At 41.2% G+C, this 17975-nt stretch overlaps 1 protein-coding gene across 1 annotated transcript; it reads left to right on the top strand.

Annotated features, from left to right (window-relative positions):
* The first annotated feature begins 1418 nt into the window (after positions 1 to 1418).
* LOC114160735 (NXPE family member 3-like) lies at positions 1419 to 16802 on the top strand. Its single transcript, XM_028043485.1, has 7 exons — positions 1419 to 1975; positions 8979 to 9137; positions 9524 to 9964; positions 11294 to 11589; positions 15318 to 15388; positions 15815 to 16021; positions 16105 to 16802. The coding sequence occupies exons 2-7, from the start codon at positions 9003 to 9005 to the stop codon at positions 16650 to 16652; spliced, it is 1698 nt and encodes a 565-aa protein (XP_027899286.1). The 5' UTR covers positions 1419 to 1975; positions 8979 to 9002; the 3' UTR covers positions 16653 to 16802.
* Positions 16803 to 17975: the final 1173 nt, after the last annotated feature.

Below are 17975 nucleotides of genomic sequence, written 5' to 3'. Positions count from 1 at the left end.
TGAAGACAAACCTGATTAGATCAAGTCATTTTGTAATTTAGATTTTCTTTCACAAATATATATAAATTCACTCATAAAGAACAGCATTTTATAAAACCAAATGGTCTTTATTGGACCATTTATTGGAATATTTATATGGAGAAAAAACCCACATTAGGTTTGCCATTTTAAACTTCATATAAATCTTTGGTTTTTTTAATTGCCAGCATAATGTCACATGACATCAGTATTTGCAAACACTTCATTGCATCTAGTGGTGCAAAGTCCAACTGGTTAATATCCATTTTATCTACACACATTATTGCTTTGCATACAAGGAAGGAGGGTGGGTAAAATGAACAGGAATCTCTGGTTCAGCTTAAAGAATGTAGGGTGGGTAAAATAAACAGAAATGTTTCGTTCAACTTAAAGAGAGGAAGAACAGAGACGTGTGGCCGACGATGCAGAAAAACACGAAGGTATACTAAAAAAATTAACTAACATTTCTTATTTCTTTTGAAAGAAACAATGCCACTTATTTAACATTTAAAGAATACTGAACTGTTATTTATTCTGTCGAGAGAAGATGATTTACCAGCTTTTATTTGGAATGTAGTTTCTCTTGGATTGGAAAAAAACGGAGGTTTGCCAAATGAGATCGTTTCTCCGTCTTCTGGCTTGTGGTGTTATTGAAATTAATAATGTGTTTTTAACCAACCTCAAGGAGAAAGCTTCTTACTTTTGCAAATTGACAAATAACTTGCATTATTTGTCAAGTTATGGTCATTCTTGCTCTACAAATCATTCATTTTCTTCTCAAAACGAGTTTTATTGAGTTAAAATTGCTTTTGCTTTCATTTTATACATAAAAACAGAGTCAGTTTGATCTTTAACACCTGGAAAAACTCATGAGACAAAAACAGACATTTTGTTTGTGATGAAAGTAAAAGATGTTCCACCTTCAGATAGAACTCGTGTTCATACAATACAATAATATAACAGGAAACCTTACAAGTAAATATAAACTTAACCTTGCATGAATATAAAGTAGGATAAATGTATTTGTTACTCTTGGGTGTTTCAGGCTCAAAGATGGGTTTAACAAGTAGAAACACCTTTAGCAATAGTCACTAGAAACATGAACTTATTTATGGGTCCAAAATCCCAAACATTGCAGTGGAGCCATTTCTGCCAGTTAAGGACTGGTATTTCACCAAACTCATCGAAAACGACTTCTGCTGATCCTTTTGTCGTGAAGATAGATAAAAACTCAGCCTGTGTGGAATGACGAGAATTTCCACAAACATGTTTGTAGACTTGTCTTAGTTGCTTAGTTGCTACACAAGCATTGCAGAGAGACGTTCTGTGCTTCAGCGTTGAGAACTGCTCCTCCCAGATAAATAAACTAATTTTGTTGGATGAACTTGTTAAAACATAACAAAATAACCAGGTCTAAAGTATTCTGAGAGCAAGAAAGAGAGAAATAGCAGATTCTGGCAGCAAGGAAAGAGAATTAAACAGTGTTTTAATGTTGGGCCGAACCGTGGAGGGAACAACAAAAAGGACTGAAGTACACAGAACAAGAAAGACTATCTAAAAACAAACAAGCAAACTCTGAATCCCAGAATGAACAGATTCCCCCATTTTTTTGCATCGCTGTTAGGAAGGAGGAGCCACAGATGGAATCCCCATGAAATCATAGAGCTACTGAACTGTATCCACGGCAGCTTGTTTAATCTTTACCAGACGGCTTGGGGAAGACAGGCGTGAGACGGTCTTGCTCTCGCTGGCTGAGAGTTAGACCGCGACTTTCAAGAAACATTCTGTCTGCAGTTTCTGAATCCGGGCCGAAAATAAGCCTGGACCTGGCTCATTGGAGCTCCTGCAGAAAAGTATCATCTGAAGAATCATACGTTCCCCCAAGAGACTGAGAGGAGTGTTTTCCTGGCCTCGGCCCTGAGAGAAGGCGCTCGTCCATTCGGCCCATACGGTTCACGTAAGCAGTTGTGTCTTTGGCAGATTAAGCCGATTCAGGATAAAATGTTTTTATTTCACTGTGTTTTGCTTTATTTGTGCTGGAAATATGGTGAGTGGTAAAGAGTCACCTCACTCTTTTAAATCCATGTTTTCTCTTTATTTCAACTCAGTGAGCTGCTTATAATGTCTGGATATGCAGACATTCTAAATTGTGTCTCTGTTATCTTGACTGCTAAAGTTAAAGTTAAACTTCTGCTAATGCTGAGGTTGTAGCCACCTTCTGCCATAACCATAACTAACTGACTGAGAGCCGTGCAGCTATTAATTCCTGATAATCAGGTGTTGCAGATGTCAAAGACTAAGTTATGAGTCATTACGTTTTGTCATTAAATGTATTTCTAACATGAAAAATCAAGTAAAGCCGAAGGAAAACATTTTAAGTCTTAAAATGAATATGACTGCTGTCACACTGTCTCAAACCTCTGGCCACAAAGTCCCACTGTCCCCTTCTGTGAACATAAACTCCAAACAAACCCAATACTGATTGCAAGACAAAGACCAGCAGAGGAGGGAAATGAGAGGCAAATAATAGGATTCATAGTGTTTCACTCTTATCCTTTATTTGTTCTTTATTCTTCCATATACTTTTATTTATTTATTTATATTTTTTCTGTTTGCTTACCTCTTACTACTATCGATTGTAGCAAACAGATGTTTAGTGTTTATTGTACTGCAGAGCAGAAAGCTGACGTCGTTGTTTCTCCCTACATCCAGTAGGTGGCGCAGGTCGCTACAATCGATAGTAGCCACACAGGCAACACTTACAGAACTGGTGAAACTGAGTGTGATTTGTAGGTCATGTTGTTGACAATGTTGTGTGAGAGTGAGTTAGATGCGATGTCCACTCCAAGACTGAGGCTTTGTCGTCTTTAACTCACCTTGCAACTCATTTCATGCTAGATTGAGTTCACTGCCTCTTTGAAAACACCCAGTTGCGCCAAAGTTTTAACTTTCAGGCTGATGTGTTGAGATGTTTCTGTTCAATTTTTTTTCTTTTCTATTTTGTCATGTTTCTGCAAAGCACGCCACGCCCTCCTGCAGCAAACCTCACAGTTAGTGCTCTCTGTGTGGCGAGCGGCGCCGGCTTCCCTGCAGTCGTCTCAGTAATTAATGTGGCTGAAAACAGACCAGACATGTTTCTGAAAATGGAAGTAGAAACATTAATACAGCTGTATAAATGTTTTACACTTACCAAAGTAGTTACTTTGACTAAGACTAACATATCCAGTGGTTGTCAATCAAAGGCATGACTTAAAGGCAGTTAGTTGAATGTGACAGGTAGCAATCTGCGCATCATGTCCACATTCTTGGACGTGTTCCTAGTAAAACACAGAACAAGTTTGGTTTGTTTGCATTCCGTCCTGTTAAAATGTTCTGACCGCACCAGCAAATTTAGGGCTGTAACAAATGAAATCAAGACATTTAAAAAAAAAAAAACTGCACTCTTTTGTCTTTTTTATTTTTATTTCATTCCCTCAGTAATTCTTGAGTTTTTGGGTAAATTTTTTCAGTTATATGTTTGCAAAACAAATTGGTTTTGGTCGGATGGACTGTTTAGTTTGTAACTGGGGGGAGGGAGTAGCAACACTGTGGGTAACAGCTTAAAAATATTAAAAAGAGGATGTTTCTAGTTGGTTTGAATATATTCTGCTTTATTCAGGGAACCCAGGCTCTATATATGTTCCTAACACTCAAAATGCGACTGTTTTAGACCGTATATGTCACACTTTTGAACACAATAGCGAGAAAAAAAACCCCACAGATTTTATCCTGAGGAACATGAGTGAGATAATTGTTCTGATTATCATTTTTTATGCTTTCTTTTGCTTCATGTAATTCTAAAATTCTATTATACTTTTATATCTGTTAATGGAAACACCTTATATTTTTGGCACAAGCTCTATTTCACTCAGAACTGTGGATATTTTTTAGAGCTGAAAAAGAAAAGCAACCGTTTGCCAGGAAAGTACTTGAACTTGGGCAAGACGTAGAAAGATGTTTGGAGTTGTTGCGCCGAACGCAGTCAAGAAGGCTGATGTGAAACAAGTGCTGAGTCATGTTCTGTCAGAGAATGTGCGCGAAATGTGTGTATCAGAGAGAGTACTCTGTGTGTTTAGTACAGAAACTGAATTTTCTGAAAGTTCTAATTTTGTGTTGGGTGGATAGAAGAAATACTGACTTTCACAATTTTCTTATTAGGTTTTCTTTTAGCTTAATGGTTTCAAAGTTCAACGTTTAATCAGCGTCTTTGATTTTAAAAACTGCGTCCATGTCGTCTCTCTTATCACATTGTGTAAAAATCCACTTTTTTTTTGGTGATATGTAAAAAGTGTTGTGGGTGGTTGAGTAGGTTTGGCTCCAGACTGTCACCGACAGCCACGACAGTACGAATACAGTACAAATTGTTCTTTCATGTGTAATCCAGCACATTTCCCCAAAACTGCTATATGTTTAGCTGCTTTTGTGTGTGTGTGTGTGTGTGTGTGTGTGTGTGTGTGTTTTCATTCAATTATAACATTTTTATTATGAAACCTTTTGAAGTTCACAGGCACCATAAATTTAGTTTTATTCTTATTTAAAGATTTTGTTTATGTTAAACCACCATTTTAATATTTCAATTTCTGTAGGCAGTCTCCTGAAAACTATATATATGTATTTTTTTTATTTCATTATTTTATATATTTAATATTTATCTAGGGCTGCACAGTGGTGCAGTTGGTAACGCTGTTGCCTTGCAGCAAGAAGGTCCTGGGTTCGATTCCCAGCCGGGGTGAGTTTGCATGTTCTCCCTGTGCATGCGTGGGTTCTCTCTGGGTACTCCGGCTTCCTCCCACAGTCCAAAAACATGACTGTCAGGTTAATTGGTCTCTCTCTCTAAATTCTCCCTAGGTGCGAGTGTGTGTGTGTGTGTGTGTGTGTGTGTGTATGGTTGTTTGTCCTGTATGTTTCTGTGTTGCCCTGCGACAGACTGGCGACCTGTCCAGGGTGAACCCCGCCTCTCGCCCGGAACATAGCTGGAGATAGACACCAGCAACCCTCCCGACCCCATTAGGGACAAAGGGTGAACAAAAAATGAATGGATGGATGGATGTTTATCTACTTATTTAATAATATTTAACCACCGACCCCTGTGGTGCCCCCAAGGAAACATCTGATCTATGATCCAGAAGCTGTTGAAACACGGACATGTTGGTCGCTGCCGGTCTCTGTTTGTTCTGTCATCTCTCATCTCCCTTACAGCAACACTCACTCAGGACAGAGCAGAGCGGAGTTCAGCATGTGCTCTGTAATGGTAACTGACAGTAATTCCAGCCTTCAGTGAAAAGCCCTGCATTTATCAAGTAAAGTACAGGTCTTTGTGTGCTCAACCTGAATTACTGGAACATATATTAAAGCCAAGCCAACGAGCCAGATGAGAACCGGAATAGACAAACTCACAATAACCGTTTGCTGTGCAAAGATCCTCAGGAGTACATGCCGAACGAGTAGTTGAGATTTTAGTTTGTAGTGACAAAGATTTTCTAGAAATTCAAGTTCTTATCTTAATGAGCTTTTGTGTTCTGCACGAATAACTCTTTAGTGTAAGAGCTTCACGAAACGTGCATTTTAAAATTAATTCCATAAAATGTAGTTAGTTATTTCAATTTAGTTGTTAAATGTTAGATATTTCTTGCTAATATTCAAATATTTTTAGGGGATGAATTCATGCTATTCTCCCTTTCAGCTGTTCATGTACTCCTCTTTCTTCCATCTTGCATCGCCTCCACAGGTTCATACGCTTGACACAAGGCATGATGGTTGCCTCACTTCACCTGCCTCTCTTCTTAGAGTACATTTTGACAAGCATACTGTAGATTTGTCAGCAACAAGTAAATACAAAGTATTTAAATTTCCTTGGGTCTGAGGCTTGGGATTAAAAGATACTGTCGTACTGTGCTCTGAGTTATGAGGACTCTGCACCCTCTTTCTACGGACGATTGAGATTTCATATTCGTACGTATGGATTGCCTACATTTCTCACGATAGATTCCTTCATTTCCCACAATCCGAATGGATACGAGCAAGTTTAACGAGCTCGTTGGGCATCTAGCTCTTCCCTCCACCTCAAAGTGGCAGTCTGGCTGTTTCCCGTCCTTGCGACCGTTTGTGCCGACTCTCGTCCTTATCAGAATGTGAACGCCGCTTCCTGCCAAACAGTTTAATGTGATGATAACTTAGCAAGGCTGACAATTAATTGTTCCTTGAAACTCACAAACAAGGTCTGGCTCTCATCTCATCTAATTTTAAGCCTTTTACCAGGATTCCATAGCCAGTCTCCACGAGGAAAGACAAAGGAGGCTAATGATGTTGCTAAATATTATGAGACACATATAGAGGTGGAGCCTGGTTAGTCGGGTGGCACAAGACACTGTCCTTTACAGACAGACCTCTGTCCAACAAATCTCTCTTCAGAGGAACAACACTAGTGAAAGCGGCGATAGGGAGCATATTCATCCAGAACAGCAGTTGTTCACTTAGATGGTACTTTGGTGCTGAAATGGACAGGAGATATTTTAAATCTGAATAAGTGTATTCAAAAGATCAAATATTTATAAAGTAGTACATAATGCAATAGCTTTTTAACTTGGAACGCTCCAAGAGTGCAAATTGTGCCCAGCCTAAACACAAATGAATAACGATTATCTAAAGATGTTTCCCTTCTACTAAAACTTGCAATATTATCATCCGAGACAGATAGGTAAAAGAAAACATTTTTCCCAGTACACGTGCTTGGCAATAATGTCAAATCTTGCATAAAGTTTCATTACACACATGATATCGTACTTCAAGCCTTTATGTTTGTTCATTTTTAAGACGACGACTTACAGTAAATGAAAGCCTGAAATTCAGTTTCCCCGAAAAGTAGAACATCACATAAGACCAACAAAAGTGATGATATTACAGAAATCCTTAAGCAAGAACCAAACGCCCCAAAAGGCCATTATTGTTCATGATGCTACATTGAAACGTATCATTAGAAAATTGAGTGGGAAAAGTGCACAAGCAACACCATTAGCCACAGTGTTAGAGGTTTGCAGTGAAATAGATTTGTGTGATCTCTGTATCTGGAATAATAAATCCTTCTATGTCTCTTTTTCGTTTTTGTTTTTTTTTCAAGCAGAACACGTGTGAAAGGAAAGGTAGCGAATCTGCAAGATTCCCATGAACAAAATCTGAACTAGAAAACATTTTGTGAAAGCCAGATCGTGTGTGAATTCCTCCGAGATGAAACGGAGATATTGTAGCTAGTCAATTTGCTGCTATGCTTTCATGTAATTATCTACTGTTTTTTTTTCAAAGTGGAAAAAAACAGAAAATAACCAAAATAAAACGCAGAGAGGAACATAAAATTGTGGGCTGGGAAAACCTGCGTAGAGAGTTTAGACTTTACTCTGCATCAGGGGGCCTAGTTCAAGGAACGTGGTAGAACCGGGGCTTCTGCCAACTTGACAAGTCGCTCGAGTTCTTACGTTCTGTATCCGAATGCTGAAAGCAATGGTTCAATAAGGGCTGAGTTGTGTTATTGTTATCGACACACTGTTTGTGTCGCAATTATTTTTCCCTATTTGTTAATGTTGACTGAGGATAAATGGTTTTTTTTTTTCTTCAGAGAACAGAAAAGACGTCACATTATATTAATGACAAAGTAGCACCAACAATAGCAGCTCAAAGTGTAGAATTGCTCTGCGTGTCTTCACTGTTTTTTTTTTCTACCCAGCACCCAAATATGTTTGTACTTATAAACATTTTAGCACAGAAACATAAGGGATAGATATTTACATATGGAATGTTTCTTTGACATTTAAATAACTACTAGACAAGAATCTGTGGAAGTTGATGAAATCCTTCGGTTTCGTTTACCTGTTTAAATCAGTGGAGGTGTAAGATGACTCATCGTAGTTCAATGTTTTGGTTATCTTTGCAGATGCGTTTCCAGGAGCAGTGACCTGAACTTTGTTCTTGTTTTCTGGCATTGCTTCTGCCCTATTGGTAGACTGAAAGCATCAGTGTGAAGAGGGATGCATCTAGGTCTTGTTTTTTGTGGTCTTCTAAAACTGTGGACAGGTAACCGGTGTCCAAAAGGAGGGCAGGTCCTTGGGTAAAAATCAAAAACCAGGGCTTTGGAAAAAATTTACATTTTGACCGTCGTTATTGTTTCCGTGTGGATGGAAACACTTCTGGAAACGGTGCTGTTTTTGGAAACGACTACAGGCCGAGGAGATAAGGGCGTACAGTTCTCAAAGTCTTACCTTTTCTCAAGCACAGAGTGTTCGTCATTTGTTTGTGTGCTGCGAGGGAGTTTGGTCAGACAAAAATACAAAACTGTGGGCCACAGGTGAAGTAGGCTACGTTAGGCCAAAGGACAAAGAGGCACTCTACCACCACCTAGTGTTTATCCGTACATATCCCTGCCTGAGTAAATGGGTAACAGCGGTCGAAGTATCTATTTTTACAAACTAAAAATAGATTCTTCGTTTATTTTTCATAAAAACTAAAACTTGGATTAATTAACAAAAGTACATTTGGCTCTAGTTGGGTCGTGTTCACCCAAATACGCTCAATAACTTGCCCTGAAATGAAGTTATAACAATCCAACAACAAAATTAGAGTAAATATGTGGAATAAATAAGACCTGTTTATCATTCTTATTTGTCCTAATTCTTACCAGTCCCTTGTCCGTGAGTATTTTTCCACTTCAGAATACTGTGTTACATTTAATTAAAGTTTAAATCACAGTGTCTTTTGGCCTGTGGCGAGCAGGAAACACCTGATGAAAACTAAAATGTTTTTTCAAACTCGTTAAGGTAAATGAGCAGTGTTTAATGACTAATAAAAGTGAGGGTGATGCAAAACCTCTAATTTATCTCTTTTTAGGGCACATTCAAAAGTGAAACGTTGCTTTTTTTGTGTGTTACTTTCAGTGCCAGACAAAGTCCCCTCTAATAATGAGCGACGGACGTTACAGAAACATTCGCTCTCTGAAGTATGGCTCCATCTTCCTCTTCTTGGGTCTGACTGTCTTAGCCTTCATCTTATACACCAACAACCTCGCTGATCTGGGGACCATTAAAGTGGAACCAGTAAGTATATGGTCACTTTAAACACCTCCAGTTTTTCACTGTGTGTGTAAGACTGCTCTGTTTTAACAATATATGACATCATTGGCCCAAAAACCACACTTAAAGGTATAAAGCAAATAAGAAAGTCAGTGGCAAACACCCGATACATAAACGTGAGTCCTTCGACGGTTGAGTGTAAACATATATATTCAAGTTTCAGAATAAAAGCCTCTCAATTTCATGTCAAAGCAGTAGCATGTTACAATCAGAGTGTTAACAGGATCTACAACAGCATGTAGGAAGCATTTAGCTTTAACCTTCATTGCGACTCAGATTAATAAGTGCACTGCAAGATCAAATTGTTCATGTGGCTCTTGATATGTTTCCATCTCCAAACTTTCTTCCAGCTTCAGATTAAAGTCAATGTCACGGTCCCTCCAAAGCGTCCCACAACGCGCCCCAAGCCGACCACCGTCTGCTCCTTTCAGTCACTGTCTCCACAGGAGCTTTCAGTGTTAAACTCCATAAAAGATGCTATTGTTTGGCCCAAAACACCATCTCTGCCATCAAAATTGTCCCTGAATAAGAGCAGTGATCCAGCCCACAGCACCTTCATCATTCTCCCACATGACGATGGAGAAAGTTGGCAAGTAGGGGATCAGCTGGAGGTTTTGATAAAAATCTCTGACTTCCATGGTCGGCCCAAGTCGTCTGGTGGAGACTTCCTGCTCGCTCGGCTGCACAACCCAACTGTTCGTGCGGGTGTGGCGGGGCGAGTGTTGGACCACAGCAACGGTTCCTACACGGCTGTATTCCCTTTACTCTGGGAAGGAAGCGCACAGGTTGAGGTAAGATTCGAGAAAACGTTTCATTAAATGTGGCTGTAGTCTGATTTCCAGCGGTTGCCTAAGGAATCCAGTTGCTGCTGGTGGTCGGGCAAACTCGTCCAATCTCCTCAGAAGAAACAATTGAGAATAGTTCATTTTGAAGCAAGTTTTCGATTCCTGTTCCAGATTTTTATGTGTTTCCAGTCATCTTCTGATGTTTTAGCTTAAGTAGTTTTACAAACATACTTCACCTTTTCCACTGCTTGACAATTTGATATCGACATTGCCTCAGCGTATTTATCCGACAAAGCTAATGATCAATGCATGTAGGAAATTTGCAATCTTTGTTTGTTAATAAGAACTTCTGCTACTTGCTGATAGTCAAGTTTATGCCAATCCGAAGCACTTTGCGGCCTTTCCCACGACAGCTGCTGAGTCCGAGAGCTCGTCCAGACTAGGGTCAGTCTGAGTCAAGCGGACTCTGATCTGCCTAGAAATGTGCTGGCTCACCAGTAAGTGAATCCTGGTACAGTTTTATTACAGAGCGAATGCAAACAAACTATTCATTGAACCAAAGAGACATAAAATGCGCTTCCATTACAAATGTGCGCAAACTTTGTCTACGTCCCCGCTAATGTAGAAACACACATTTTGCAGTTGTGGTGCCTTTTTCAGAAGAAAGACAATTAAAATCACACATGAATAAAATTGTTCATGCGATAAGTTATTAAAAAGCCTTCTCCAACTGCTTCCTGTCGTCTTCTTCTTTGTGATTTCCCAGTTGTAACATCCTGATGTTCATCGTGTTACACGTGTGACGCAAAAGAGGGTTTCCGTTGCAGTTCTTACGAAATAAGCCAATTTCAGTACAGCCAAAAAACACCAAGCGCCAAAACTTTTAGAAAAACTAGGGGGGTTTTTTTCTAAATTGGTCTTTTTTCATTAAGCGAATTTATTTTCGAAATGTCAAATTGCACAATCGGATGGTCAACAGAAACGCAGCTATTGTGATGTCCCACATGTGACTGGTTCATCAACAAACGTTGGATCTGAATACTTTTAGGTCATTGGACTACTTTCAAAAGTGCTGCATGAAAGTGAACCAGACGAAATTAGGTTGTGACATAGTTTTTAATCGAGTTGCTTTGAGTGTTCTGGTATTAAAAACGTCCTTGGTCAGGGGTTAGGACTCGGACACAGCAGCTGCTGATGAGGGATGGAGCTTCCATAGCTCACCACATGCCAAGTCATTGTGTGAAAAACCCCTTTATGGTGGAAATGACCGACAATATTTAACCCAATATAAGTTTGACAAGTCTTAATGAACATTCTTCTCCTCCATTTTAACAGGTGACACTGGTTCACTCCAGTGAGGCAGTGACAGTGCTACAGAAACTGACCCAGGAGCAGCCTGACAGGGTATTTTTCCGCAGCCTGTTCCGCTCAGGCTCGGCCACAGAAACCACCACTTGTAACGTATGCCTTCAGGCACCGCTGGAGAAGTTATGCAACTACACTGACCTCCACACAGGGGAGCCCTGGTTCTGCTACAAGCCGAAGAAGCTGAACTGTGGCACCAGGATCACCCACGCCAAAGGAGGCTTCAGGCAAAACCTGAGGCGCATGCAGGAGAAGCTCTTTAACAGGTAAATGTATCGTGAAGTTATTGGTAACTTTTCTCTTTCATGTGACCAAAGGCATACATACAGTATATCGCAGTACATCTGATTAGTCGATAATGTATGGAAGATGCAGTGGTTTCTGTAAAATGCAGACTACATGTGAAACCCTTTTGCTATATTAGAGACTTTTCTCAGAGATGACATATTGGGTTCCCAATGATGCATGGCAGAGGTGTGGTGCACCAGAACTACCTTACACAATTGCAGTACAACATAATCTTATATATAATAAGCCAAAGTAAAGATGTCTAGATCCCTTAAGCTCCTTCTGTGTGGAAAGATTCCCTTTCACAAAGCGACTGCTCATATTGAGGTTTTTAAGTGATGTCCGACAAAGCTGTCATAATCCTACACAATCTTGAAACTGGCAGACTGGGGTGGTGGTCCCCCTGTTCAAAAAGGGGGACCGGAGGGTGTGCTCCAATTATAGAGGGGTCACACTCTTAAGCCTCCCTGGCAAGGTCTATTCAGGGGTCCTGGAGAGGAGGGTCCGTCGGATAGTTGAACCTCGGATTCAGGAAGAGCAGTGTGGTTTTCGTCCTGGTCGTGGAACACTGGACCAGCTCTACACCCTCGGCAGGGTCCTGGAGGGTGCATGGGAGTTCGCCCAACTAGTCTACATGTGTTTTGTGGACTTGGAGAAGGCGTTCGACCGTGTCCCTCGGGGAGCCCTGTGGGGGGTTCTCCGGGAGTATGGGGTACCGGGCCCTTTGATACGGGCTGTCAGGTCCCTGTATGACCGGTGTCAGAGTCTGGTCCGCATTGCCGGCAGTAAGTCGGGCTCGTTTCCGGTGAGAGTTGGACTCCGCCAGGGCTGCCCTTTGTCACCGATTCTGTTCATCACTTTTATGGACAGAATTTCTAGGCGCAGCCAAGGTGTTGAGGGGATCCGATTTGGTGGCCTTAGGATCTCATCTCTGCTTTTCGCAGACGATGTGGTCCGTTTGGCTTCATCAGATCGTGATCTGCAGCTCTCGCTGGAGCGGTTCGCAGCCGAGTGTGAAGCGGCCGGGATGGGGATCAGTGCCTCCAAATCCGAGGCCATGGTCTTGAGCCAGAAAAGGGTAGAGTGCCTTCTCCGGGTCAGGGGGGGTGTCCTGCCCCAAGTGGAGGAGTTTAAGTATCTCGGGATCTTGTTCACGAATGGGGGAAGAAGGGAGCGGGAGATCGACAGGCGGATTGGCGCAGCGTCTGCTGTCAAGCGGGCGCTGTACCGGTCCGTCGTGGTGAAAAGAGAGCTGAGCCAAAAAGCGAAGCTCTCGATTTACCGGTCGATCTACGTTCCCACCCTCATCTATGGTCATGAGCTTTGGGTCATGACCAAAAGAACGCGATCGCGGATACAAGCGGCCGAAATGGGTTTTCTCCGTAGGGTGGCTGGGCTCTCCCTTAGAGATAGGGTGAGAAGCTCAGTCATCCGGGAGGGACTCAGAGTAGAGCCGCTGCTCCTTCACATCGAGAGGAGCCAGTTGAGGTGGCTTGGGCATCTGGTCAGGATGCCTCCTGGACGCCTCCCTGGTGAGGTGTTCCGGGCACGTCCCACCGGGAGGAGGCCCCGGGGAAGACCCAGGACACGCTGGAGAGACTATGTCTCTCGGCTGGCCTGGGAACGCCTTGGGATTCCCCCGGAAGAGCTGGAAGAAGTGGCCGGGGAGAGGGAAGTCTGGGCCTCCCTTCTGAAGCTGCTACCCCCGCGACCCGACCTCGGATAAGCGGAGGAAGATGGATGGATGGATGGAATCTTGAAACTGAGGATTTAAAGAAATGTACCTTTAAACAACATGTGGCAACTTTTCCAAGTAGCAATCTTGAGCTGCCCTGCAAGAAACGTGAGGGTTATTATTTTTGCAGAGACACCTCACTTCACTGTGCTTTCCTTCTTTTCAATTTGAACCTTCTAACATTTTACTTTTTACCTATTTTTTTCATTTTGTCAAAAAGCTTCGGACGACGAGAAACAGTCATCATGTACAGCTGCAAAAATGGGACATTTTTCCATGTTTTTTCACATTTTTAACACTTTACAACAACAAACGTCAATGTACTTCATTTAGCTTTGATAGGACAGAGCAGAAAAGTCGCACATAATGTCGTAAGAAAATAAAATTAAACCAATAAAAGTGGGGCGTGCATTTGCATCCATTGCCACTCCGACTGGCAGTATTTTGGGTTGCATCACTATAAGCTTTGAGAATTTACAGACTGAATATTTCTCTTCAGAAACATAGCTCACATTTAGAAATACTGGATAGATGGAGTCTTTGAGCAACATCTACACAGATTTTCAGTCAGATTTACTTCTGGACTTTGGCTGGGCCATTCTAGCAAATGACATTACTTCAAACTAAAACCACTCCAATGGCTTGGCCCCTATGTTGATACAGGCCAAGACATTTTTTTTTCCAGCATCAAACAGATTTTGTTCCACAATTCTAAACATATTTATCTCCAATCACCCTCCCCGGCTTTGCTACTGAAAAGCATTTCTGCTACCTAATGCCGTCATCATGTGGCAATGATGTGTTGTTGTTTCTAGTTAGTTTTTCACCACATTGAGTTTAGCAGGGGTCTCAAACTCCAGTCCTCGAGGGCCGCAGTCCTGCAACTTTTAGATGTGCCTCTGCTGCACCACACCTGAATAGAATAATTAGGTCATTAGCAAGGCTGGGAGAACTGATCTACACAAGGAGGAGGTAATTAAGCCATTTCATTCCAGCGTTTTGTACCTGTGGCACATCTAAAAACTGTAGGACAGCGGCCCTCGAGGACTGGAGTTTGAGACCTCTGGTTTAGCGGGAGTAACCATGAGTAGCACGACGGCCACGTTCAAGCCGGAAAGCGGGTCAAACAAGCCTCGAGTAAGTAGCCAAATGACTCGTCATCTAATTAGTGACGCACATGAAAGGATGAACGAGATTCCCACTGTCCCTAACTCCCATCCAGAGAGACCACAGACAATGAAACGGGGTTGGCATAATCAGTGGGGAAAGAAGACCCTGCTGACCTTGACTCAAGAAATCACGCTTCGTAGTTACGGGTCCAGCTGCTCAACCTCACTCATTCATCAGATCCACCAATCAAAAGAGCGACAAAGCCCAAAAAGGTTTGTTGACCTCTTATGAGAATAGGCACCCTCATCCATGTGTTTGCTGTTTCCCTAAAGACTGGCTAACTGTAAATGGGAATTAGTAGAATTGTCTACCAACAATGGCTTTCTTCATTAAAGTCCATAGGAACACATAGAAATCATTGACAAATCCTTCACAGAGCAGAGATATTCGTACTAAACAGGTGACTTCTGTTAGCAGTTGTATTTTTGAAAAGTCCTTAAAACAAAAGTTTGAAACACATTTTAGATTCTTATTTGCAGTATTTGTAATAGTATTAGTTTCTCACATCACAAATGAGCACAAGTGATTTTCACACTGATGTGACGAAGTGTGAAAAGGTTTCAGACGTGGTACTGTATGTATTCTCATTGGGTACTTTGGTATCATTTCAGTGACTTTTATGATTTTTTTTTTTTTTTAATACTTTACAATTGTCAGAAGAAGAAAGTCATTGACTAAGCTGGAAACAGCAATGTGCATTCCTGTACCACTGAGTGGACAGAATGACAAACCATGTCTCAAACCAAATCACAGAAAGCGACAGTACCTTATTAAAATTTTATTTTCTGTGCTTTTCTGTAGTGCCGTTAACATGAAGGTGTACATTCCGGCATCCGGACCTGCCAACATTACCGTTTCAACCAAACCGAAAGGTACAGCTCTGTTTAATAATGACACTTTACTGTACTTTTGATTGTCCAATAAGCCATAAATTTTGTAACGTAAGTGAAGACATAAACTTTAGATCATTTTGGTAAAGAGCTGGTTCGTTCACCAGCTCTTTACCAATTGGTTTTTCGTAGCTAAATACATACGAGCCAATTTGCAGATGATGTTGTAATTTAATTTCAATTGAGACTTATTGATTGAATTGAAATTAAAGTTTTGATGATAGGCATTGCTGTCTGTGGTCTGGCTTGAAAGTAAGCCAGATCTCTGAGACTTGCTGTCTGTACTACATCTATCATGATTAGAGAAACGTTGGCATTTTTTAAAATGAAATAAAAGTTTTGGTTACTGATTATCCTTTTGTAGTTTTCTTAGTTCTTTCTCTTTTTGCTTTTTCAACTGTGCTTCAGATAGTCCAGAGAAAGTTGGAAATGTTCTGAGGACCAAACCCTCTGGTTACTATTACAACGGTGTCTGGCGATCACTTGACGGAACCACAGTCCGTCAGTTTGAGACCGCCACCAAAATGAGCCGCTGTCTGAAAGGCAAGGTGCTCCACCTGTATGGAGACTCCACCATCAGACAGTGGTTTGAATATTTAACTAAAACTTTACCAGGTAGATTCCCAATAGAGTCCTCTGGCAGTCATTCAAATTTGCTCATCCCACAATCTAATGTCTTCTCTTCGTCACACTTTCAGGTCTAAAGACGTTTGACCTGAAAACTCCAAAGCAAAATGGGCCTTTCCTGGCTTTGGATTATCCAAACAACATTTTAGTGTCTTTTCGGTGCCACGGCCCTCCCATCCGTTTCAGCTCTGTGCCTGCCAATCAGCTACGATACATTGCCAACGAACTGGATGCTCTGCTCGGAGGGACCAACACTGTCGTAGTAATCGGCATCTGGTCGCATTTCAGCACTTTCCCTGTTGAGGTCTACATCCGGCGCCTGCTGACCATACGGAGGGCAGTGGAGCAGCTGTTGACCAGAGCTCCAGGTACGCTGGTCATCATCAGGACCGCGAACCCCAAAGCGCTGTCCCTCTACGAGGCTCAGACCAACAGTGACTGGTATTCCTTACAGCATGATAAGGTCCTGAGGGCAATATTCAAAAAAGTGAAAGTCCGACTGGTTGATGCCTGGGAGATGACCTTGGCCCACCATCTGCCACACAACCTTCACCCACAACCTCCTATCATCCAGAACATGATAGATGTTGTTTTGTCCCACGTCTGCCCCCAGCGGTGAATTTTAAAGAGGCATCAAAGGAGTAGAATAATGTCAGTACTATTGTTATTGGGCATTATTCAGTCTACAAAATGACTTTTTATACAACCAAGGTGGTGTGCTAACTGACGTAAGACATTGTTTCTTTTACAATAAACGTAACAGTCTCAAGACTCATTAAACAGTCCCATAAAAAAAAAATATATATATATATATACAGTACAAACCAAAAGTTTGGACACACCTTTCTAATTCAATGGGTTTTCTTTGTTTTCATGACTATTTATAAGGCAATAAATCCCACTTATTATCCTGACAGGGCAGGTTGACCTATGAAGTGAAAACCATTCCAGGTGACGACCTCTTGAAGCTCATCAAGAAAATGCAGAGTGTGTGCAAAGCAGTAATCACAGCAAAAGGTTGCTACTTTGAAGAAACTAGAATATAAGGGCTATTTTCAGTTGTTTTACACTTTTTTGTTTAGTGCATATTTCCACATGTGTTATTCATAGTTTTGATGCCTTCAGTGTGAATCTACAATGTCAATAGTCATGAAAATAAAGGAAACTCATTGAATTAAAAGGTGTGTCCAAACTTTTGGTCTGTAGTGTATATATAAAGCACTTCAGCATTTTAACTAATGGAAGAACCATCGTTTCCATTATGAAACATTTATAAAACTGACAACACTCAGGATGACGTTCCAGAAAATGTGAACATTCAGCAAACAAAAGTGCTGCTACTGTCATAATTTTAATGCATTGGCTCAAAAATCCAAACGTTTGCAGGGAATAACTTCTTAGCTAATGCTTAAAAACTGGGCAATATATCATAATCTTTGATTAGTGCATTGATTATCACTGACTTTAGTTATTTATTTGTGTTTGTTTCAGCTGAGAAAGGGATCGGGTTTTTCCTCAAATGTTCAGTGAGAGCTTAAAGCACTTTGTTTTATTTTAGGCAGTCGGTGTTTGACTGCAGAACGTCTCTGTATCTTCTCTAAACGTCTCTCTGTTTAGAGAAGATAAACTTACAGCAAGACAGAATTCCAGCTTCCTTTCTTCTGATCGAAAACCGCTCACCGTCTTCAGGTAAGGTCCCCGTTTCTGACTCGATGTTCAGAAGACGACGGGTCGTCGTCACGTTAAGTCGGGAATGGAGAGAGAATCAGTTTGATGGGAGAAACTTTGCCCCAACCCTAGTCTCAGAAGAAATATGCCACGCTAGTACAAGAGGAATAATTTTTTTTTAAAAAAGCACATTTAAGGAATGTGTTTTGCCCAAATATTTTTACAGAACAATTCAATAAAACTATAATGAGTTGTGTAAAGCTGACCCCCACCT

The sequence above is a fragment of the Xiphophorus couchianus genome, chromosome 17 (assembly GCF_001444195.1).
Source record: "Xiphophorus couchianus chromosome 17, X_couchianus-1.0, whole genome shotgun sequence".
Taxonomy (NCBI): domain Eukaryota; kingdom Metazoa; phylum Chordata; class Actinopteri; order Cyprinodontiformes; family Poeciliidae; genus Xiphophorus; species Xiphophorus couchianus.
Note: the sequence above shows the minus strand (reverse complement) of the source record. Positions and strands in the feature narration are given on the sequence as shown.